Source organism: Scyliorhinus canicula, unplaced genomic scaffold, assembly GCF_902713615.1.
Source record: "Scyliorhinus canicula unplaced genomic scaffold, sScyCan1.1, whole genome shotgun sequence".
NCBI lineage: Eukaryota > Metazoa > Chordata > Chondrichthyes > Carcharhiniformes > Scyliorhinidae > Scyliorhinus > Scyliorhinus canicula.
In genome coordinates this window covers 4,774,404-4,798,133 of record NW_024055498.1, presented here as the reverse complement: position 1 = coordinate 4,798,133, position 23,730 = coordinate 4,774,404, and the positions used below count along the sequence as shown (strand labels likewise).

At 46.7% G+C, this 23,730-nt stretch overlaps 1 long non-coding RNA gene and 1 gene segment (V, D, J or C); one reads left to right on the top strand and one right to left on the bottom strand.

Moving 5' to 3' along the window:
• Positions 1-11,503: 11,503 nt before the first annotated feature.
• Positions 11,504-15,835, bottom strand: LOC119960372. The segment is given in 5 exon segments: positions 11,504-11,911; positions 13,614-13,922; positions 14,537-14,845; positions 15,053-15,352; positions 15,546-15,835. Coding segments are annotated over 5 exon segments (1,455 nt in total).
• Positions 15,836-16,317: 482 nt separating this feature from the next.
• On the top strand, positions 16,318-23,440 carry LOC119960373. Its single transcript, XR_005459398.1, has 2 exons — positions 16,318-16,378; positions 23,069-23,440. It is a non-coding gene; the product is annotated as an uncharacterized LOC119960373 (long non-coding RNA).
• The last annotated feature ends 290 nt before the right edge of the window (positions 23,441-23,730 follow it).

Sequence of the window (23,730 nt, the reverse complement as noted above, 5' to 3'; positions counted from 1 at the left end):
CCCTTCGGCCCACGATGTTGCACCGAACTTTTGTCCTAGGTTAATCATAGAATTTGGACAATTTTTCATGGCCAATCCACCCAACCTGCACATCTTTGGACTGTGGGAGGAAACCGGAGTACCCGGAGGAAACCCACGCAGTCACGGGGAGGATGTGCAGACTCCACACAGACAGTGACCCAAGTCAAAATCGAACTTGGGACCCTGGAGCTGTGAAGCAATTGTGCTATCCACAATGCTACCGTGCTGCCCTTAAGAAGTTAACCTACACTCCATTATTCTACCCTAATCCACGTACCTATCCAATAGCCGTTTGAAGGTCCCTAACGTTTCCGACTCAACTACTTCCACAAAACTGTACTGGATGGTCTGGTACTATAATGCCTAGTTTTAGCATCTCCAACCAGTGGAAATAGTTTATCTTTATCTACCCTGTCGTTCCCTTTTAATATCTTAAATACTTCAATCAGATCACACCTTAATTGTCTAAATATTCGGCGAGAACAGGCCTAATTGGTGGTTAAAACTTTGGGTCAGAGCTTCTGCAATCTCTCCCTCATGTCCCACAGCATCCTGGGACACAATTCATCCAGACCTGGTAATCTAATAATCTTATGGGCGGCACGGTAGCACAGTGGATAGCACTGCTGCATCACAGCACTAGGAACCTGGGTTCGATTCCAGGCTTGGATCACTGTCTGTGCGGAGTCTGCACATTCTCCGTGTCTAGGTGGGTTTCCTCTGGGTGCTCCGGTTTCCTCCCACAAGTCCCGAAGATGAGCTTGTTAGATGAATTGGACATTGTGAATTCTCCCTCTGTGTACTCGAACAGGCGCCGGAATGTGGCGACTAGGGGATATTCACAGTAACTTCATTGCAGTGTTAATGTAAGCCTCCTTGTGACACTAATATTAAAGATTATTATGAATGGGCCAAAGGGCCTCTATCCGTGCTGTAAAGAGAGGGAATGAATGAGAAGGACTTTACAGAGAAACTGCCAAAGCCTCAACATTCACCAGCTCTAAGGACACACCTTAGCTCCCTTTCCAATCTGAAAGCAGCCTGAGCTGGATTTACATTCCCCTTAATTCATCATTGCTGGGTGATAATCCTGTACTTCCTTGCCTCACACCACTGTGACAGCACCTTCACTACACAGACTGCAGCAACTGACCAAACATCACCTTCCCAGTTATTCCTGAAGGCACTGCCTTCCCAACCTGGCCCCTTGCCTGAGGTGTGGTGATCCTCAGGTCACATCACCGCCGGTCAGCTCTCTGTCCCGGGACCAGGCCCTGCTTTACAGCTGCCATCTTGGGGAAGCAGAGCGCATGCGCTGGCGTCTTGGTGATGCAACAGCTCGTGGGCGGGGCCTGAAGGTTTCTGTTCCCAGCCGGGTCCTAGTGTCCGACGGAAATAAAGGAGGAACAGGTTTTCAAAAGGTTTCACTCACTCCCAGCCTGAAGCTGATGTTTGTAGCCTGGAGGTGTATATGTATCACGTATACATTCAGTGTGAGAGGCTGCAGCCTCTATACAGCTACCTGAAGGGGGTTTTCCAAAGGTTGATTACATTGCGTGGTCCTTTCCACTCCATTATCAGGATGTTTGTGTGATATTTTCTTACCCTCAGCGTGATATTTCTTTATTTAAAATACATTTCAGCAGCAAGTTACTGGTGATTTTTAAAGGATAGAAGGTTATTTATTATCGCACCCTTTCCCTGGATGTTTGAGCATCTCAGTCTCTCGGCTCTTTCACACTCACTGACACACGCACAGAAATTAGCTGCAGGTCAATTTGAAGCTATAATGATGAAAATGGAATGTAGACTGCAATCTTTATATCGCTGCAGGCCTGTTGGCTTCTTGTTTAGCTGATACTTTAGCTGGAGGGAAGCGTTTTTAGACACAAATAATTCTCATGAGTCTCTGAAGCTTCTTGTAGATGAATAGCCAGGAGATTGATTCTCAGGTGGGTTTCCTCCGGGTGTTCTGGTTTTCTCCCACAAGTCCCGAAAAACGTACTGTTGGGTAATTTGGACATTCCCAATTTTCCCTTTGTGTACCCGAGCAGGCTCCGGAATGTGGCGATTAGGGCTTTTCACAGTAACATTTATTGGAAGCCAACTTGTGACAATAAGGATTATTATTATTATTAGCATGGACAGAAGATTGGCTAACTATTCGGCGGCATGGTAGCACTGTTGCTTCACAGCGCCAGGGTCCCAGGTTTGATACCTGGCTTGGGTCACTGTCTGCATGTTTTTACCGTGTCGGTGTGGGTTTCCTCTGGGTGCACATTTCCTCCCACAAGTCCTGAAAGACGTGCTTGTTCGATGAATTGGACGTTCTGAATTCTCCCTCTGTGTACCCACACAGGCGTCAGAATGTGGCGACTTACCAGAGTTTTCACAGTAACTTAATTGCAGTTTTATTGTAAGCCTACTTGTGACAATAATAAAGATTATTGTTATTATTATAAAAGACAGAAAATTGGGAATAGGGGGTATATTCAGAATGGTAGCTTAGAACTAGTGGAGTGCCACAGTGATCCGTACTGGGGCCACAGTTATTCACCATATATATTAATGACTTGGATAAGGGAAGTGATTGGATTGGATTTGTTTATTGTCACGTGTACCGAGGTACAGTGAAAAGTATTTTTCTGCAAGCAGCTCAACAGATCATCCAGTACATGGGAAGAAAAGGGAATTAAACAAAATTCAAGAAAATCCAAGAAAATACATAATAGGGCAACACAAGATATGTAACTACATAACCATTGGCATCGGATGAAGCATACAAGATGTAGTGTTAATGAGGTCAGTCAATAAGAGAGCCATTTAGGAGCCTGGTGACAGTGGGGAAGAAGCTGTTTTTGAGTCTGTTCATGCATGTTCTCAGATTTCTGTATCTCCTGCCCAATGGAAGAAGTTGGAAAAGTGAGTAAGCTGGGTGGGAGGGATCCTTGATTATGCTGCCCGCTTTCCCCTGGCAGCGGGAGGTGTAGATGGAGTCCATGGATGGGAGGCAGGTTTGTGTGATGGACTGGGCAGTATTCACGACTCTCTGAAGTTCCTTGCGGTCCTGGGCCGATCAGTTGATATACCAGACTGTGATGCAGCCCGATAGGATGCTTTCTATAGTGCATCTGTAAAAGTTGGCAAGGGTTAATGTGGCAATGCCGAATTTCCTTAATTTCCTGAGGAAGTATAGGCGCTTTCTTGGTGATAGCGTCGACGTGAGTGGACCAGGACAGATTTTTGGTGATGTGCACCCCTAGGAATTTGAAACTGCCATCTCCACCTCGGCTCTGTTGATGCTGACAGGGGTGTTAAATACTTTGCTTTCTGAAGTCAATGACTGGCTCTTTAGTTTTGCTGGCGTTGAGGGAGAGATTGTTGTTGTTACACCACTCCACTAGGTTCTCTATCTCCCTCCTGTATTCTGACTCGTCGTTATTCGAGATCCGGCCCACTATGGTCGTATCGTCAGCAAACTTGCAGATGGAGTTGAAACCAAGTTTTTAAAAAAATAATTTTTATTAAGATTTTCAAAAACATATCAAAAACATAAAATAACAGCAAGAAAACCGTATTAACAACAGCAAAAAGAACTAACACAATAACCCCCAAGACCAACCCCCCCCCCCCCCCAAGTAACTACAAATCGAAGAAATAGATAAGCACCCGGCATATTCAATAAACACATATACGCATTTCTCCCTTCCCCCGCAACAAACCCCCCCTCCCCCCCTCCCCTCGGGCTGCCTCTGCTGCCGGCCTATTTCCCTACCGTTCCGCCAGGAAGTCCAGGAAAGACTGCCACCGCCTAAATAACCCTTGTACTGATCCCCTCAGGGCAAATTTCACCTTCTCCAATTTGATGAACCCGGCCATGTCATTGACCCTGGCCTCCACGCTTGGGGGCTTCGCATCCTTCTATTGAAGCAAAATCCTCTGCCGGGCTACTAGGGATGCAAAGGCCAGCACACCGGCCTCTTTCGCCTCCTGCACTCCCAGCTCCACTGCAACCCCAAACATTGCGAGTCCCCAGCCTGGCTTGACCCTGGATCCTACCACCCTCGACACCGTCCTTGCTACCCCCTTCCAAAATTCCCCCAGCGCTGGACATGTCCAGAACATATGGGCATGGTTCGCTGGGCTCCCCGAGCACCTAGCACACCTGTCTTCACCCCTGAAAAACCTACTCATCCTCGTCCCGGTCATGTGGGCCCTGTGCAGCACCTTGAACTCTATGAGGCTAAGCCTCACACAGGAAGAGGAGGAATTCATTCTCTCCAGGGCATCCGCCCACGTCCCCTCCTCAATCTCCTCACCCAGCTCCTCTTCCCATTTACCCTTCAGCTCCCCCACCGAAGCCTCATCCACCTCCTGCATGACGTGGTACACGTCCGAAATCCTCCCCCCTCCAACCCACACCCCCGAGAGCACCCTGTCCTGTACCCCATGTGGGGGCAGCAGAGGGAACCCCTCCACCTGCCGCCTGGCAAACGCCCTAACCTGCATTTACCTAAACATGTTCCCCGGGGGGAGCCCAAACTTCCCTTCTAACTCATCCAGGCTCACAAACCTCCCATCCACAAACAGGTCCCTCAACCTCCTGAGACCTACCCTATGCCAGCCAAGAAACCCACCATCGATGCTCCCTGGAACAAACCGGTGGTTCCCCCACATCGGAGACTTCATTGAGCCCCCCACTTCCCCCCTATGCCGTCTCCATTGCCCCCAAATTTTGAGGGTAGCCACCACCACCGGGCTCGTGGTATATCTCGTTGGAGGGAGCGGCAACGCCGCCGTTACCAGCGCCTCCAGGCTCGTGTCCACACAGGACGCCATCTCCATCCTCTTCCATGCTGCCACTGCCCCGTCCATTACCCACTTACGCACCATCGCTGCATTGGCAGCCCAATAGTACCCACAGAGGTTGGGCAACGCCAGACCCCCCCCCCCCCCCCCATCCCTGCCCCACTCCAAAAGCACCCTTCTCACCCTCGGAGTCCCATACGCCCATACAAATCCCGTAATACTCCTATTGACCTCCTAAAAAAGGCCTTCGGGATAAGGATGGGGAGGCACTGGAACAAGAACAAAAACCTCGGGAGCACCGTCATCTTGACGGACTGCATCCTGCCCGCCAGCGACAGCGGCAACATGTCCCATCTTTTGAACTCCTCCTCCATTTGCTCCACCAGCCTAGTCAGGTTAAGTTTGTGAAGAACCCCCCAGCTCCTAGCCACCTGGACTCGCAGGAACCGAAAGCTCCTCCCTGCCCCTTTCAGTGGTAGCCTACCAATCCCCTTCTCCTGATCCCCCGGGTGCACGATGAACATCTCACTCTTACCCAGGTTGAGCTTGTACACAGAAAAGCCCGCAAATTCCCTAAGGATCATCATCACCTCCGGCATTCCCCCCACTGGGTCCGCCACATATAGCAACCAGTCATCTGCGTATAATGACACTCGGTGCTCCTCCCCACCCCGCACCAGACAACTTCCAATTCCTCGACTCCCTCAACGCCATGGCTAGGGGCTCAATTGCCAATGCAAAGAGCAAGGGGGAGTGAAACCAAATTTTGCCACGCAGTCGTGTGTGTACAGGGAGTAGAGTAGGGGGCTAAGTACGCAGCCTTGCGGTACACCGGTATTGAGGACTATTGTGGAGGAGGTGTTGGTGTTAATTCTTACTGATTGTGGTCTGTTGGTCAGAAAATCGAGGATCCAGTTGCTGAGTGGAGAGCCAAGTCCTAGGTTTTGGAGCTTTGATATGAGTTTGGCTGGGATTATGGTGTTGAAAGTGAATGCCCTGTTGCAAACTTTGTGGATGACACAAAAACAGATGTGAAGTCTGCAGATGGATATAGACAGATTAGATGATTGGGTAAAAACTTGACAGATGGAATATAATGTAGGAGCTGAATATCATTTAAATGTCGAAAGCCTGCAGAAAGTTGCAGCACAGAGGTCCTGGTGCATAAATCACAAAAAACTAACATGCAGTTTCAGCAGGTAATTGGGAAGATTGGTCTTTATGTCAAAGGGAATGGAGTAGAAAAATAGGGAAGTCCTGCTGAAATTTTACAGCCACTAGTTAGACCACACCTGGAATACTGTGAATAATCTTGGTCCCCTTTCCTCAGGGAATATATGTGGACATTTGAAGCTGTCCAGAGAAGGTTCACTCGGTTGATCCTGGGTATGGAGGGATTTTCATATTAGAAGAGGTTGAGTTGTTTGGGCCTGTACGCATTGGAGTTGAGACGAATGAGTGGTAACCTTATTAAGACATAAGGATTCTCAGGGGACTTGACAGGGAAGATGCTGAGAGGATGTTTCATAGAACATAGAACAGTACAGCACAGAACAGAACAGGCCCTTCGGCCCTCAATGTTGTGCCGAGCCATGATCACCCTACTCAAACCCAAGTATCCACCCTATACCCGTAGCCCAACAACCCCCCCTTAACCTTACTTTTTGTAGGACACTACGGGCAATTTTAGCATGGCCAATCCACCTAACCCGCACATCTTTGGACTGTGGGAGGAAACCGGAGCACCCGGAGGAAACCCACGCACACAGGGGGAGGACGTGCAGACTCCACACAGACAGTGACCCAGCCGGGAATCGAACCTGGGACCCTGGAGCTGTGAAGCATTTATGCTAACCACCATGCTACCCTGCTGCCCCTTGTGGGAGAGTCTAGGACCAGAGGGCAGAATGTCAGAGTAAGGGATCTCCCATTTAAGATAGAGATGAGGAGACATTTCTTCTCTCAGAGGGGAGTGAATCTGTGGAATTCTTCAGCTGCGCAATCATGCTGTTTAGCACACTGGGCTAAATCGCTGGCTTTGATCGCAGAAAGCCAGGCCAGCAGCATGGCTCGATTCCCGTAACAGCCTCCCCGAACAGGCGCCGGAATGTGGCGATCAGGGGCTTTTCACAGTAACTTCATTGAAGCCTACTCCTGACAACAAGCGATTTTCATTTTTCATTTCATATCCTGTCTCTGGAGTTTGCCATAAAACGGCAGAGGTGAAATGTCTTAACCCGGATGGGCCGCTTGGTGGCGCAGTGGGTCTTTCACTGAGGGGCCGTGAGTTCAGACACATCCCAGACAGGACTGGTGAGAAATATCTGTCTGGGAAAGGGGAGAAAACTGTATAATCGGGGAAAAGGAGCGCTTCCGATGGACTTGAGAGAAAGAAGTTCAGCAAAGTATTTTATTAATTTTTTATTCACTATTTATTAAAATTTCAGAGACGATATTGCACAAAAGTTTATTTTGAAGTTAACAAAAACGATTGAGGGTCACAGTGAGAACAGAACACATGCCCTCTGAGCTGCCAAATGTATGTACAACTGCTACAGACACAAGAGAGAGAGAACAAGAGCTCAACATAAAGGGAAGGCAACTGTTGTAAATAAGGTACGAGATACGTTACTTATTTAGACAAGACATTGAGAGAAATTATTAGCTACAATTACAATACAGCCAAAATTATCTCGGCCATTTTAAACTGAAAAGCAGAAATACTGTCCATGATTGTCTCAGTTACAGATGCAGAATATAAACTGAGAGAATTTTACTGTTAGAGTCACCAAGAGGAGATATTGTATTTCTGTCACACACAGATCATAATAAACAGCTGAGGGAAATCTACAGCGTCCGAACGTCAACCCATCACTTGATCTGTAAAAGAGAGAGAAAATGATGAAGCAGATGTTTATGATCTGGGACATTGATGTTAGAGTTTTTAATCAATCAAACATTTAGAGATGTTTTAAACGGCCTCTGTCAGTTTGAAGTGTGAGTGGATTGAATCTTCTCACCTTCACCAGAGTGACTGCAGCGCTGTAGGAAATGCTCAGGAAGAACAGGGTGATGAATGTGGAAGCGGTTGTCCAGATGTTCCCGTTATCATCCTCATTGTCTTCAGTCCAGGTGTGGTCTGTGGTGTCTACGAGGATAGAGCCGGATAAATATAATCAGATTGTTTATAAATCTAGGATATATTTTTAATATTCTTGTTTAAATTTCTCCCGCTGCTAATTCATTCTTTTATATATTTATTATTGCATATCTACTGTTGAGTTCATGACACTCGGAAATCGATCTCTGTCACCTATTTCTTCCAATTAAGGGGCAATTTAACATGGCCAATCCACCTACCCTGCACATCTTTGGGTTGTCGGCGTGAGACCCACGGGTCACGGGGAAACTCCACAGGGACACAGACCCAGGAGCGGGATCAACCCCAGGTCCATGGTGGCGTGAGGCAGCAGTGCTAACCACTATGCCAGCGTGCCGCCATTGCCTGACGTTTGTGTTTGTTCTTCATCTGTTGTGTCTGTGTGGATGCGAAATACGTGTTTCGTTACTCTTCTTTTGTGTCCCGATGTCTTTATAAGTGTCATTGTGTGTGTTCATGTGTCAAGGAGTATTGATCTGTGTATTTGTGTGTCAGCGCCTGTTGTGAACTTTGTTTATCTTCTGTTAATGTGTACATATGAGTGTTTTATTGTGTGTGTTTGTGTGTTGAAGTCTATGTTTATATATTAATGCCTATGTCAATATAAGTTTATACTTCCCTGTCCAGTAATGAAACTGTTAATGTGTCTTTGTACGTTCAACATGCATGTCATTGTCTAAATGTTTGTGTCTGGATAAATGCGTTTGTGTGTGTGTGAGTTTGTTGATGCGTGTATTTCTTCATAGAATCATCATTAAATATAATCCCTACTGTGCCGAACGAGGCCATTCGGCCCATTGTGTCTGCACCGACCCTCCGAAAGAGCAGTCTGCCTGGACGCATGCCCCTGCCCTTTGCCGAGAACCCCGTAATCCCAACTAACGTTGTGGGCATTAAGCGGTAATATAGCCTGGCCAATCCACCGAACCTGCACATCTTTGGACTGTGGGAGGAAACTAGAGCACGCGGAGGAAACAGAAACAGACCCGGCAGAACGTGGGAACTCCACACAGACAATCACCCAAGGCTGGAATTGAACCCGGGATTATGGCGCTGTGCGGCAGCAGTGCTATTTATGCGTTGATGTTTGATTATAACTATCTATTGATGTGTTGATGACTCTATGTGTATTCATATGTGTTCGTGTTAGCGTGTGTACGAGTCAGCTAATATGTATCTACGTGTGTCCGTTAGTGTGGATTATTGTCTTTGTTTGAATGGAAATATTTCTGTCATCGTGAAATTCTGCAAATTTACATGTTATTGGTTACATTTCTGTTTCATATTCTTCTGTCAGCCTGCTTGTCTGGTTGTATATGTCTGTGTATCTGTGTGGACATGTGGTTGTATATGTCTGTGTACATGCGTGTACCCACTTGTGTGTGTGGAATTGTGTTTGTATGTGTGGATGTGCACGTGAGTCTGTGTGTTTCTAAACATGTGCTTTTTGTGTTTATGTGCATGCTTGTGAATTTTTGTGCACATTTGCGTGTGTTTTTGTGTCAAAATATGTGTGGTCCGTTGTGCCTGGGTGTATGTTTGTGCATGTGTTTCTATGTGTGTGTCCATGTGTGTGTTTGTGTCTACTTGTGAGCGTGTGTGTGTTTCTGGGTCTGTGTGCATGTGTGTGTAGTGTCTGTGTCTGTGTATCTGTCTGTGTATTTGTATCAGCTGCCTGTAGCTTTGCCAGTTGTGGGTATTATTGATACCGATGTAGAATATGTTGAACTTTCTGCTTATAAATGTGTTTTCCGTGAGTTGCAAGCTGACATCAGGTGACCTAATGCAAAAACTCAAGGAGGCTCCTCGGGAGAGAACAGTGAAAACCCAGGGAGAATTCAATCACCAGTCTGGATTTGGATTATGGGGAATCGGTCTTAGCATACGGATAAGAGGAACAAGGGTGCTAAAAAAATTATGTTGCATAAATAGATATTTTAAGAACATCTTTATAATGTTTCAGCCTGTAAACTACAGGGCGTCTTGTAATGTCAGTAACTGAGTTCTTAGTCCAGACAACCGTTTACTTCCAAACTCCCTGCTTGGGGACTGGGAAGATATTGAGTTAATAATCTCCCTCTCTCTGGTCAGGTCAGCAAATTGCCTTTGGGTTCTCCCTGTTGGAGGTGGAGATACAGAGAGTTCACTCATCACCTTCCTCCTCTTTTGGTTGGGAAAGTGGAGGTAAAATGTGTTAGTATTGCCCCTTTGCTCTCTTTGTTGGGGAAGTGGGGAGGCAGTGGATTAAATAATGTCCTTCCACTCATTGTTGGAAGCGGGTGTCCAGTGGATTAACTAATGTACACCCCCCTCATTGTTGGAAGCGGATGTACAGTGGATTAACTAATTTACACCCCCCCCTCATTGTTAGAAGCGGATGTACAGTGGATTAACTCAGCCCACCACCGTCTCTTTGTTGGGGAAGTGGGGGCACAATGTGTTAACTAATGCTCCTCCCCTCGCTTTTCTGGGGAAGTGGGGGCACAGTGTGTTAACTAATGCTCCTCCCCTCGCTTTGCTGGGGAAGTGGGGGCACAGTGTGTTAACTAATGCTCCTCCCCTCGCTTTGCTGGGGAAGTGGGGGTACAGTGTGTTAAGTAATGCCCCAACCCCTCTCTTTGTTGGGGACGTGGGGAGACAATGGATTAACTAATGCCCCTCTCTTTGTTGGTGAAGTGGGGGTACAGTGTATTAACTAAAGCCCCTCCCACTCTCTGTTGGTGAGGTGGGGTACAGTGGATTAACTAATGCCCCCCTCTCCTCTCTTTGTTGGCGAATTGGGGGTACAGTGGATTAACTAAAGCTCCTCCTACTCTCTATGTTGGGGAAGTGGGGGTACAGTAAATTAACTAAAGACCATCTCTCTATTGGGGAAGTGGGGGTACAGTGGATTAACTAATACCCCTCCCCCTCCCTCTACTGGGGAAGTGGGGGTACAGTGGATGAACTAATGCCCTTCCCCCTCTCTCTGTGTGGGAGGTGGGTGGGTGGGTGGGGAGACAGTGGAATAACTAATACCCCTCCCGCTCTCTCTGTTGGGGAGGTGGGGGTACAGTGGATTAACAATTTCACTTTCCCCTCTCTTTGACTGGAGATTGTTGGTCCATGTTTCTGTGTGACCCTCAAATCAGTTCCCAGTGGGTCTCATGCAGCAACTTAAAGCTGACATTAATTTTAAAGGGATGGACAATGAGAGAAACAGGAACACCGAGATCTAAATGTGATGGGTTTGTTGATGTGATGAAATTGTCCGATTTCTCCTCATCTGGAGGAAAGTCAATGAAGATATTTTGCTGAATCCTGGAATGAATGAGCTTTACTCTGTCTCTAACCCAGGGTGTATCTGAGCTGGGAGCTCTGGTTGTATCAGACTTGGGGCCGAGACCTGTAGAAATCCGGGTCTCATTGAACAGATCTAATATCAGCAAAGTGGAAGCACCATTAATTAAGCGGCTGTGTATTTAAATCACAATTGGAGGGAAAAAACTTTATTATTTTTATTTTAATTCGAAATATAACCAACAGATTCTCATTGACATGAATTAACGGTGTCCATCAGAGCGAGGGAAATGTTCACAAAACTGGGTTTACCGCTGGATTTATCAACCGTTCTGTTGATGATCTTCAAGGGGATGGCTTCATGTCCCACCACACAGGAGTAAGAAGCGCCGCTGGCCCACTCCTCCGCTGCAATGGATAACAGGCTGTACATGAAGAAGGAGCTATTGCCGTTCTCCGCCGTCACCTCGGTGTTCTTGTAGTTGCCGGGATTCACCGGCTTGTCATTGACGGTCCACTTGACGAAGATCTCTCGGGGGGAGAAACCTCTCACTAAGCAGCTGAGGGAGACGAATCTCTGAGCGGAGACGTCTTCAGCCGAGGGCAGGAGGACAGAGACGGACGGTTCCCGCGGATTGGGATCTGCAGAAAATGTACAATAAATGTTAATAAAATGGGGAATTCCGGAGACAATGGAACCGCGGGTTAGATGTGAGAGAAATGTGTTTTGTGTTGGATTTTAAAGGTTTCCATTTTCCACTTTGGGATCTGTCCGGTTTCCCAGCTCGGAGCAGAGGTGGACACAATCCTTTTCCCTGAGAATTTACGGATATTGGATTCGAAAGTTTCAGAAAATGTACAGCAGGGAAACAGGCCATTCGGCCCAACTGTTCTGTGCTGGTGTATAAACTCCACATCAAACTCCCCCTACCTCAAGAGGATTGGAAAACTGCCAATGTAACACCCTTATTCAAAAGGGAGGGAGACAAAAACAGGTAACTATAGGCCAGGGACCTCAGTAGCTGAGCATTTAGACATACAGAGTATAATCAAGCAGGGTCTGCACGGCTTCGTGAAGGGTAAATCATGCCTGACAAATTGATTGCAATTGTTTGAGGTGATAAGGAGAAGGCGAGAGAGAGGGGAATCAGTAGATGTAATATACATGAATTTCAAAACTGTGTTTAATAAATGAATGCACTATTCACACAGCTGCAGATGACAAAAATAGGAAGGCAAGTGGTGAGGTTACAGAAAATCCACAGAGGGACAGAGACGGCTTCAGTCACTGAGTTAAAACTTGGCAGATGGGACACAATGTTGGAAAATGTGAGGTTAGCCACTTCGGGAGGAGGAAGAACATAACGGAATATTATTTAGATGGAGAAAGACTGTAGAAAGCTGAAGTAACGGGGGAATTGGGGGTCCTCGCGCAGAAACCACAAAAAAGCAAATTCTGCAGGTAATATGGAGACAAATTGAATGTTGACATTTATTTCAAAGGGAATAGAATATAAACATGGGGAAGTCTGGCTAAAACTATACAAGACATTAGTTAGTCTACACCGGATACACTTTGAATAGTTTTGTTGCCCTTATCTGAGGAAGACAGATTGGTTTTGAGGGCAGTCCAGAGAAGGATCACGAGGTTGATCCCGAGTATGGAGGGATTTTCTTATGGGGAGAGGTTAAGTATTTTGGGTTGTACATATTGGAGTTTAGAAGAATGAAGGCGGCCTAATCGAGACATGAAATATTCTCCGGGAGCTTCTTAGGATAGACGCTGACAGATTGTTTTCCCTTGTAGGAGCGTCTAGGAGCAGCGTGCATGGTCGCAAAGTGAGTTCGCCCATTTCAGACCGAGATGAGAAGGAATTTCCTCTCTCAGAGGGTAGTGAAGCTGTGGAATTATTTAACCCAGGGGGCTGGAGATTCTGGGTTGTTCAGTATGTTCAAGGTTGAGAGAGAAACATTTTCAATTAGTAAAAGCGTCAAGAGATATGGGGATAAGGTGGGAAAGAGGAGTTGAAGATTATCACAGCAGATCAGTCATGACCTCACTGAAGGCTGGGCCGCTGTTGATGGGCCCAATGGCCTCCATCTGCTCCTAAATCTTGTGGTCTATGGTTTCGCTCCAGCTACACCCAACATCACTGCTTTTCATTCATTGTTCATTCATCTATATATCAATTTCCCCCTTAAACTCTGAGGGCCCAGAGTATTTAGTTAGTGGAATTACCAATCAGAATGGACCATAAATACACTGAATGCTAAATACTGACCGCTGCACTGACACCAGAAATAGACACAATGACTCACTTATTGCTTCAGTCTCACCGCTCACCTATTTTTTTGTGGATTGAAATTCTTAAAGGAGTTGGCAGGTCCTGATGGCTCGCCACACAGTCAAACACAGCCCCGCTCAGCCAGGCTTGTGTGGAGATGTTTAATTTGCTGACCACGCTCTCAGTATCTGCCCCAGGCTGGTCGGCAATCTCTGATTTCAGCGGCTTCTTCGCTTCACTCCAGGACACGTTGACTCCATAAGGACCATTCGAAATGACGCAGGTTAAGGTTACAGTCGCCTCCAGCAAGACCTGTTCTATTGGTGGTGGCAGTATTGTTACTGAGGCAACAGTGCAAACGGAAGGATCTGTGAATGAAAAAAGTGGAAATCAACCCAAGTTTCATCTTCAGAATCAGGACAGCAGGATTCAGCCTTCACTCACTCAATGGGAATGAATCAACTTCGAGACTTCTAATGATCGCCATTAATCTTCTATACACGTTTGGTCAGTGTAAACTCTTCTCATTATGAAATACAGTCAGCCCCGATGCCATTCTAACGAATCAGTATTGCAGCATTCCCAATACAAGTGCTGATCTCAGGAACGAAGTACTGAGGGCTTATTTATAAATAGATTGGATTGAACTTTCCAACACTTTCGTCCCGGAGCTGTTATCAGTAAAGTGTTTCAGACACCCACTGACTCTCAAATATAAGCAGCGGTCTCAGGATAAAGCTGATATCAAGGCCACCTCACTCACTAAATGACTTCAAATTAGAGCGAAACATGTATTTCTATACTGATCAAATCCTGAATGGTGAGCAATCCTAATGCAGCTTTTCCATCAGAATGAAACACAAACTACATGGCAGTAAATTAGAAGTTATTCTGTGCTTTGTACTAACTTCAGTAAATTCCTGATTTGGATTAACATCAGAATGCAGGATGATTTATTCTTTCCTCTGTTTGTGTCTCTTACCAGACGCGGTGATGTTGTAACTTTGGGTGACCTCTTGATGAGTGACCTGGCAGGTATAGACCGCTCTGCTGAACCATTCCCCAGCGGAGAGTGTCAGCCGACTGCTCGCTGAGAAGTTCCCGTTCACTTCACAGGCGGGAGAGGTGACAATTCCTAACCCCATGGGTTGTCCATTCTTCAGCCACTTCACCGTGATTGAATTTGGCTGGAAATCGTTAATTGAACAGACGATGGTTGCAAATTTCTGTCTTGTGATTTCTTCACTGGAACTCACGGTGAGGAGAACATTTGGAGCATAAATTCTGGGACCTTCAAGAAACACAATTAGATATTTCTTGCAGAAGAAATTGATGAAAAACATGAGTTCATATGCTTTAAAACATGTTTGTGGTCAATAGACACAAAGCTTGATTTTCCAGGGATCAGAAATATGCAGAGTATTAAAATTAGTTATATCCAAGACCCTATACAAGATAATCATAGGTTTCTGATTCTCACAGATTCCACAACACTTACATGTCATTCCAATGCTCTTGGCTGAGCCGCTGTGTCGAACCTCACAGCTGATTTTGCTGCATTCCCCCTCTGACTCGGTGATGGTTAACTGGCTGCTCAGGGTGTAGGTTCCCTTCTTGTTTCTCACTGACGGGTATTTCTTAACTCCAGTGGCGATCAGCTGCCCATCTTTCTTCCAGGTAAGGCTGGTGATTTCTGGGGAGTAGTCCATCGCCAAACAGCCGAAGGTCACGGAGCCGTCGGTGTTGTGTTGCTGGCAGGAGGAGACCAGGCTGTAGAGAGTGGGCGGAGACGGTGTCGCTGGGAGAGAATGGCCCATTCAACAGGTTAGACTCTGGGATTGTATTTATTCAGTAACCAAACATTTCAAAATTTGACGAGAACTATGTGTTTATTCCAACATTTTCCTAACAAATGTTACATCTACATTTCAGCTTCTATTAGTTCTATCATTTGAGAACCAACACCCGTTTGCCCCTCATTAGAAACTCACATCTTTCTCCGTCTCTATCACATAAAAACAACATGTTGATGTAACCTGAATGATGTAATTTGCATTGGATTGAAAGCGAAAGCGAAGAGCGGATGATTTTCCCCATTATGTCAGCCATCATGTAAAACAAAATGTAATGTCCCATAGACCCGGAGTCTGCTCTCTCCTTTTGAGAGCTGACTGGTAGTGATTTAACCTGAGGGTCACCACACCTCAGGCCAGGGCAAAGATTGAGAATGGGGGTCTTTATCAATAACCTCAGCCGGTGCAGCAATTGAACCCGCGCTGCTGGGATTGATCTTCATCACGAACCAGCCGCCCAGCTGACTGAGCTGTGTCCGTTACAATCCAGCAAACTGAGCTGTGTACGTCACAATCCAGCAAACTGAGCTGTGTATGTCACAATCCAGCTAACTGAGCTGTGTACGTCACAATCCAGCTAACTGAGCTGTGTACGTCAAAGTCCAGCTAAATGAGCTGTGTACGTCACAGTCCTGCTGACTGAGCTGTGAACGTCACAATCCAGCTGACTGAGTTGTGTACGTCACAATCCAGCTGACTGAGTTGTGTACGTCACAATCCAGCTGACTGAGCAGTGTACGTCACAATCCAGTTGACTGCGCTGTGTACGTCACAATCCAGCTAACTGAACTGTGTACGTCACAATCCAGCTAACTGAGCTGTGTACGTCACAATCCAGCTAACTGAATGCACATTTATATAATTACAATAAAACTCTACATTTGAGTAATTGCAACATTCTCTAATTTTAGGATCATGCACATTAACAGCAGGAGTCGGCCATTCGGTCTGTCGAGTCTCCTCCCCATTCAGTAAGCTCCTGCCTGTGTTGATTGTGCAGTTTCACATTCCGCCTGTCACTGACACCGGGTTGTCTGCAATCCCCCCGCACCCCGCCCCGCGCTCCCTGTGCGTTCCCCCATCTCTCTGCCGTTCCCGCTGGATTTCTGTACCTTTCTCCTGGTCCCTTCACTTTCTTTTAGCTCTCTGCTCTTTTTCACGGCTCTCTGCGCTTTCCTCCGCATCTCTGCACTTTCTCTCGACTCCGCATTGTCATCCTGCTCTTTGTGTTTTGCCCATGTGTGCTGCACTTTTCCCAGTTCTTTATGCTTTTCCCGGTTCCTGGCACTTTGTGCGGGCTTTCTGATCTTTTCACCAGCACGGTTCGCTTTCCCCCGATTCTTATCGCTTATGACCCACTCCATGGATTTTCCTCCGGCTCTCTGCTACTCCACCGGCTCTCTGCACCTTCCCCAGCTCTCTGCCCCTTCCCCCGGCTCTCTGCCCCTTCCCCCGGCTCTCTGCTCCTCCCCCCGGCTTTCTGCGCCTTCCCCCGGCTCTCTGCACTTTCCTCCGGCTCCGGGCAATCCCGAGTCATGCAGCCACATTCGGGCGCCACTCGTCATCAGTTTCGCTCCAGTTCTCCATTCCTCCCCCGTTGCAGACGCTCCCTTGCCCATTTCCTGAGCATCAGTGAGAGAGGATGTGTGAGTAAGTGAGGAGGGTAGGAGAGTGAGTGTGGGTGAGTGAGTGAGGGTAGGAGAGTGAGTGTGGGTGAGTGAGTAACTGAGTGAGGGCAGGAGAGTGAGTGCGGTTGAGTGAGTAACTGAGTGAAGATAGGAGAGTGAGTGCGGGTGAGTGAGTAACTGAGTGAGGGTAGGAGAGTGAGTGAGTAACTGAGTGAGGGTGGGAGAGTGAGTGCGCGTGAGTGAGTAACTGAGTGAAGATAGGAGAGTGAGTGCGGGTGAGTGAGTAACTGAGTGAGGATAGGAGAGTGAGTGTGGGTGAGTGAGTAACTGAGTGAGGGTAGGGGAGTGAGTGTGGGCGAATGAGTAACTGAGTGAGGGTAGGAGAGTGAGTGTGGGTGAGTGAGTAACTGAGTGAGGGTAGGAGAGTGAGTGCGGGTGAGTGGGTAACTGAGTGAGGGTAGGAGAGTGAGTGCGGTTGAGTGAGTAACTGAGTGAGGGTAGGAGAGTGAAGGTGGGTGAGTGAGTAACTGAGTGAGTGTAGGAGAGTGAGTGTGGGTGAGTGGGTAACTGAGTGAGGGTAGGAGAGTGAGTGTGGGTGAGTGAGTAACTGAGTGAGGGTAGGGGAGTGACTGTGGGTGAGTGGGTAACTGAGTGAGGGTAGGGGAGTGAGTGTGGGTGAGTGGGTAACTGAGTGAGGGTAGGAGAGTGAGTGCAGGTGCGTGAGTAACTGAGTGAAGATAGGAGAGTGAGTGCGGGTGAGTGAATAACTGAGTGAGGGTAGGAGAGTGAGTGCGGGTGAGTGAGTAACTGAGTGAGGGTAGGAGAGTGAGTGCGGGTGAGTGAGTAACTGAGTGAGGGTAGGAGAGTGAGTGTGGATGAGTGGGTAACTGAGTGAGGATAGGAGAGTGAGTGTGGGTGAGTGAGTAACTGAGTGAGGGTAGGAGAGTGAGTGTGGGTGAGTGAGTAACTGAGTGAGGGTAGGAGAGTGAGTGTGGGTGAGTGAGTAACTGAATGAAGGTAGGAGAGTGAGTGTGGGTGGGTGAGTAACTGAGTGAGGGTAGGAGAGTGAGTGCGGGTGAGTGAGTAACTGAGTGAGAGTAGGAGAGTGAGTGCGGGTGAGTGAGTAACTGAGTAACGGCTGGAGTGTGGATGAGTGGGAGAGAATGGATGGTTGATGGAGTGAGGGTAAATGGGTGAGGGTATGTCACTGAGGGTGGATGGGTCTGGATGGGTGAGGGGCAGTGAGTGAGAGGTGGAGAATAAATGAGGCTGGCTGAGTGAGGCTGGGAGGGTGAGTTTGTGAGTGAAGGTGTGCAGTGAACATGAGAGTGAAGGTGACTGAGTGAGGGAGGGTGAGGGAGTGTGAATGAATGAGAGTGCATTAGTGACGGTGAATGAGTGAGGGTGAATGAGTGAGGGTGAATGCGTGAGGGTGATTGAGTGAAGGTGATTGAGTGAGGGTGATTGAGTGAGGGTGATTGAGTGAGGGTGATTGAGCGAGGGTGATTGAGTGAGGGTGAATGAGTGAGGGTGAATGAGTGAGGCTGAATGAGTGAGGGTGATTCAGTGAGGGTGAGTGAGTGAGGGTGAGTGAGCCAGGAGTGTACGTGACAGTTAGCGGGTGAGTGAGGGTGAGTGAGTGAATGAGAGTGGGTGCATGAGTGAGTGAATGTTAGAGAATGAGGGTAATTGAATGAGGTTGGGTGAGTGAGTTAATGAGAGTGAGTGTGAGGGAGACTGAGTGTGAGTAAGTGAGGGTGAGTGAGTGAAGGTAAGTGAATGAGAGTGGGTGAGGGTGTGAGGTTGAGTGAGAGTGGGTGAAAGAGGGTGGGTGCATGAGTGTGTGTAAGTGAGGGTGGCTGAGTGAGTGTGTGTGAGGGAACATGAGGGAGGGTGTGTGAATGAGGATGGGCGAGATTGTTGGTGAAGGCGCATGGGAAATGGTGGGTGAGAGACGCTTTGTGAGTGAGGCTGTGGGAGTGAGGCTGTGTGAGTGAGGCTGTGTGAGTGAGGCTGTGTGACTGAGGGTGTGTGAGTGAGGGTGTGTGAGCGAGGGTGTGTGAGTGAGGGTGTGTGAGTGAGAGTGGGTGAGTGAGGGTAGCGTGAGTGAGGCTGTGTGAGTGAGGCTGTGTGAGTGAGGCTGTGTGAGTGAGGGTGTGTGAGTGAGGCTGTGTGAGTGAGGCTGTGTGAGTGAGGCTGTGTGAGTGAGGGTGTGTGAGTGAGGGTGTGTGTGAGTGAGGCTCTGTGAGTGAGTGTGTGAGAGTGAGGCTGTGTGAGTGAGGGTATGTGAGTGAGGGTGTGTGAGTGAGGGTGTGTGAGTGAGGCTGTGTGAGTGAGGCTGTGTGAGTGAGGCTGTGTGAGTGAGGCTGTGTGAGTGAGGCTGTGTGAGTGAGGCTGTGTGAGTGAGGCTGTGTGAGTGAGGCTGTGTGAGTGTGGGTTTGTGAGTGAGGCTGTGTGAATGAGGCTGTGTGAGTGAGAGTGGGTGAGTGAGGGTGTGTGAGTGAGGCTGTGTGAGTGAGGCTGTGTGAGTGAGGGTGTGTGAGTGAGGCTGTGTGAGTGAGGGTGTGTGAGTGAGGCTGTGTGAGTGAGGGTGTGTGAGTGAGGCTGTGTGAGTGAGGGTGTGTGAGGGAGGGTGTGTGAGTGAGGGTGTGTGAGTGAGGCTGTGTGAATGAGGCTGTGTGAGTGAGGGTGTGTGAGTGAGGCTGTGTGAGTGAGGATGTGTGAGTGAGGCTGTGTGAGTGAGGCTGTGTGAGTGAGGTTGTGTGAGTGAGGGTGTGTGAGTGAGGGAGTGTGACTGAGGCTATGTGAGTGAGGCTTTGTGAGTGAGACTGTGTGAGTGAGGCTGTGTGAGTGAGGGTGTGTGAGTGAGGCTGTGTGAGTGAGGGTGTGTGAGTGAGGCTGTGTGAATGAGGGTAGTGAGTGAGTGTGTGTGAGTGAGGCTGTGTGAGTGAGGGTGTGTGAGTGAGGCTGTGTGAGTGAGGGTGTGTGAGTGAGGCTGTGTGTGTGAGGCTGTGTCTGTGAGTGAGGGTGTGTGAGTGAGGGTACGTGAGTGAGGGTGTGTGAGTGAGTGTGGGTGAATGAGAGTGAGTGATTCATGTTGGGCTAGCAAGTGTGAGTCAATGAGTGTGAGAGAGTGATGGTGAGTGAGGGTGTTATAGCGAGTGAGGCTGTTTGAGTGAGTGAGGTTGTGAGAGTGAGGGGAGTGAGTGAGTGAGGGTGTGTGAGTGAGGGTGTGTGAGTGAGGGTGTGTGGGTGAGGGTGTGTGGGTGAGGGTGTGTGAGTGAGGGTAGTGAATGAGGCTGTGTGAGTGAGGCTGTGTGAGTGAGGTTGTGTGAGTGAGGCTGTGTGAGTGAGGCTGTGTGGCTGAGGCTGTGTGAGTGAGGTTGTGTGAGTGAGGCTGTGTGAGTGAGGCTGTGTGAGTGAGGCTGTGTGAGTGAGGCTGTGTGAGTGAGGCTGTGTGAGTGAGGGTGTGTGAGTGAGGCTGTGTGAGTGAGGATGTGTGAGTGAGGCTGTGTGAGTGAGGCTGTGTGAGTGAGGCTGTGTGAGTGAGGGTGTGTGAGTGAGGCTGTGTGAGTGAGGCTGTGTGAGTGAGGATGTGGGAGTGAGGCTGTGTGATTGAGTGTGTGTGAGTGAGGCTGTGTGAGTGAGGCTGTGAGTGAGGCTGTGTGAGTGAGGGTGTGTGAGTGAGGGTGTGTGAGTGAGGCTGTGTGAGTGAGGCTGTGTGAGTGAGGGTGTGTGAGTGAGGGTGTGTGAGTGAGGCTGTGTGAGTGAGGCTGTGTGAGTGAGGCTGTGTGAGTGAGGCTGTGTGAGTGAGGGTGTGTGAGTGAGGGTGTGTGAGTGAGGCTGTGTGAGTGAGGGTGTGTGAGTGAGGGTGTGTGAGTGAGGCTGTGTGAGTGAGGGTGTGTGAGTGAGGCTGTGTGAGTGAGGGTGTGTGAGTGAGGGTGTGTGAGTGAGGGTGTGTGAGTGAGGGTGTGTGAGTGAGTGTGTGTGAGTGAGCCGTTAAATAGATCAAGGACTGCCATAGCACGGAATGTAACCCAATAAATCGCTCTCTGCAGTGCCGAATGGAAAATTCCCAAGACCGATATATCACTGCTTAAAAATCAACCAAATCTCCTTCTACAGCCTGTCTGGCGTTGCTGAATTCTTTCTGACTGTCATTATCTGGGTTTGGAATCCCCTTTCTGAGTCGCCTAGTCAAACATCAAGTACAATTTCCACATTTCACACATACACAAGTTTTATTGAAGGACTTGATCAAATTGCACTCCCTGAAATATTGGAAAATGAAGTAGAAGATTTACAACCAGTCAGGAAGATTCCTGGTCCCAGCACAGTGACCGCGCGCACAGAAACTGAACAGACACAAATGGCAACAATCGAGTTCCAGCAGATAGATCTGTTCAATCTGTCAGTTTCATGAAACTGTTTGATTTTAATTTATCAATGGCCAACTTCCGACAACAATAATTTAGTGACTAATTTGAAATTAAACTGACATTAATTTCAAAACTGCGTTTGGTTTTTAACAATTTCTCTCTGTCTATCTCAAAACTCGATAATTGGGCAAAAAGTAGTTTTGCTGAAAATGAGCAGATTAAATATTACAGATTCAGGGTAGATTATTGACAGAACAGAGACTCAGTGACAGGGCAATAATTAAACAAACCAGGAAATATTCACATTACCCACTGATATGATCTAAAAACACAATTAAATGTAATCAGAAAAAGAATCAGGGCAAAAGAATGTAATCAGAAAAAGAATTTAGCTGCACACAGCAGTATAATGAAATGTATGGTTTCCTAAATTAATTTCAGATATTATTAAAATTATCTAAGACATTTGAGATATTGCACGCCAGGATACAACTCAATTGTAGGAGATCATTTATATTGAATTAATTCTCACTGATATTGTATTGTAAGTTATTGTTAATTGTCAGCTAATTCTTTATTCGATTATCTGTACTATAATAATGAATATAATAAAAATAGCATTCAATAATCCCCAATTTGTTTTTACCCAGAGCTTTGTGAAATAATTGGGATTTAATTAAAACAACCTGACAATCAAACAATGTTGAACAGTAAACTCCAACTTACTCGATGGAATCATCTTCACATTTAATTGACTAAATTCACATTTTTCTAAACTCAAATTGCTCTATTCGACCTACAAATGTGTAAAATCTGCACCTTTCTGAACACATTTATAAATCATAACCTCCATCTATTCTCAGAAAGTAATGAATATAACGAGAACAGCTGAGTTTGTTCAAATCATTTGCAAAACTCACCCATTATGAGCAAGTGGAGAATTTGTTGTTGAATTTAGCATTTAATAACTTTTAAGCCTAAAGCTAAGATATAATCATTCTTTCTTTCCTATCATCTGTTCTTCCTATAATTCTATCGTGTGTAGAGCACAGCTATGAGAGACAGGATGTCATTATAAAATGCAAAGGTACTGTTAACCTTTTGTAAATAAATACATCGGTTTGACATTCAAGCTTTTACTTTTCAATCTCTTGCCATATGCAATCTGAACTTTCCTATAATACAAATAATATCATGGGAACAATTCATTGATTGGCAGCGACTTCCACATCTCAGAAACCTGTTTAAGATTAGATTAGTGATAATTCCCTCGCTATCCAACTACACATTACAGTGAAGGTACAATATGGTTGCAGCGGCACTGAAATAATAGAATAACTGGAACTACAAAGTATTTCCAGCCTAGAAATCTGTCCGACCATGTCAACCTCGTGCAGAACACAGCAGGATTGTGAAAAGTGATTGATGCTGAATTATATTAATCTAAAATAACCCTTGGTTAATATATAGTTGTATCACCGCATTGCAATTGTTTGAATTATATAAATGTTATTATGTTCTGCATTGGGCGTTTCAGTCACTATTTCGTTTAATCTGGAAGCATCAGTTAAAATTACAAAATGCATCAATATATCTTTATTAGATTATTTTCTTAAGCCTGGCTGTTTTTTTTTCCCGACAATCGCCCTTCAAGCATTTTCAAACGCCTAGACTGTTTGCATTCAACCAGAAAACGTGCAACCGCTCAGTGTCACGGAGTTTAAACAATGCAGAAACGCTGAACCGTTTGACAGATCTGAATCATTTAAAGTCACCCAGATACACAATCTCCTCAGCAGAACAAAACACTAAATCACATCAATGAAGGACTGAAACCCGTTTATGGAGAAGCAGCTCAACTCTACACCGAACTGGATCAAACTTAATATTGCAAGAAAATATCAATATCCAGCAAAGCAGCTCGTAACCAAATGTATAAATTATTAAACTAAACAGAAATGTGGAATAACAGCAATAGCATTGCGAGGTGCTCGAATATTAACAACAAATAAATATTGAAACTCAACCATTTTTTTCATACTGAGTCATTTTTCAAACACATTTAAATGCTTTTAATGTTTGCAGTTGATGGTAAAAGCTGCAACCATCAGATGCCACGGAGATTAAACATTGCACAAACGGCAAACTGTGATTGCAGCAACAACTTGTGCTCGGAAAGGATTTGTCGGAAAACGTAAAAGTTTAATCTGCAATTTTCACTGTTTTTCAAGATGCACTAACAGCCTCCCTGTCCTCTGCGACAAGCAGTTTCAAACACGTATACCCTTTGCATTCAGTCACAAACCGTGCAACCGC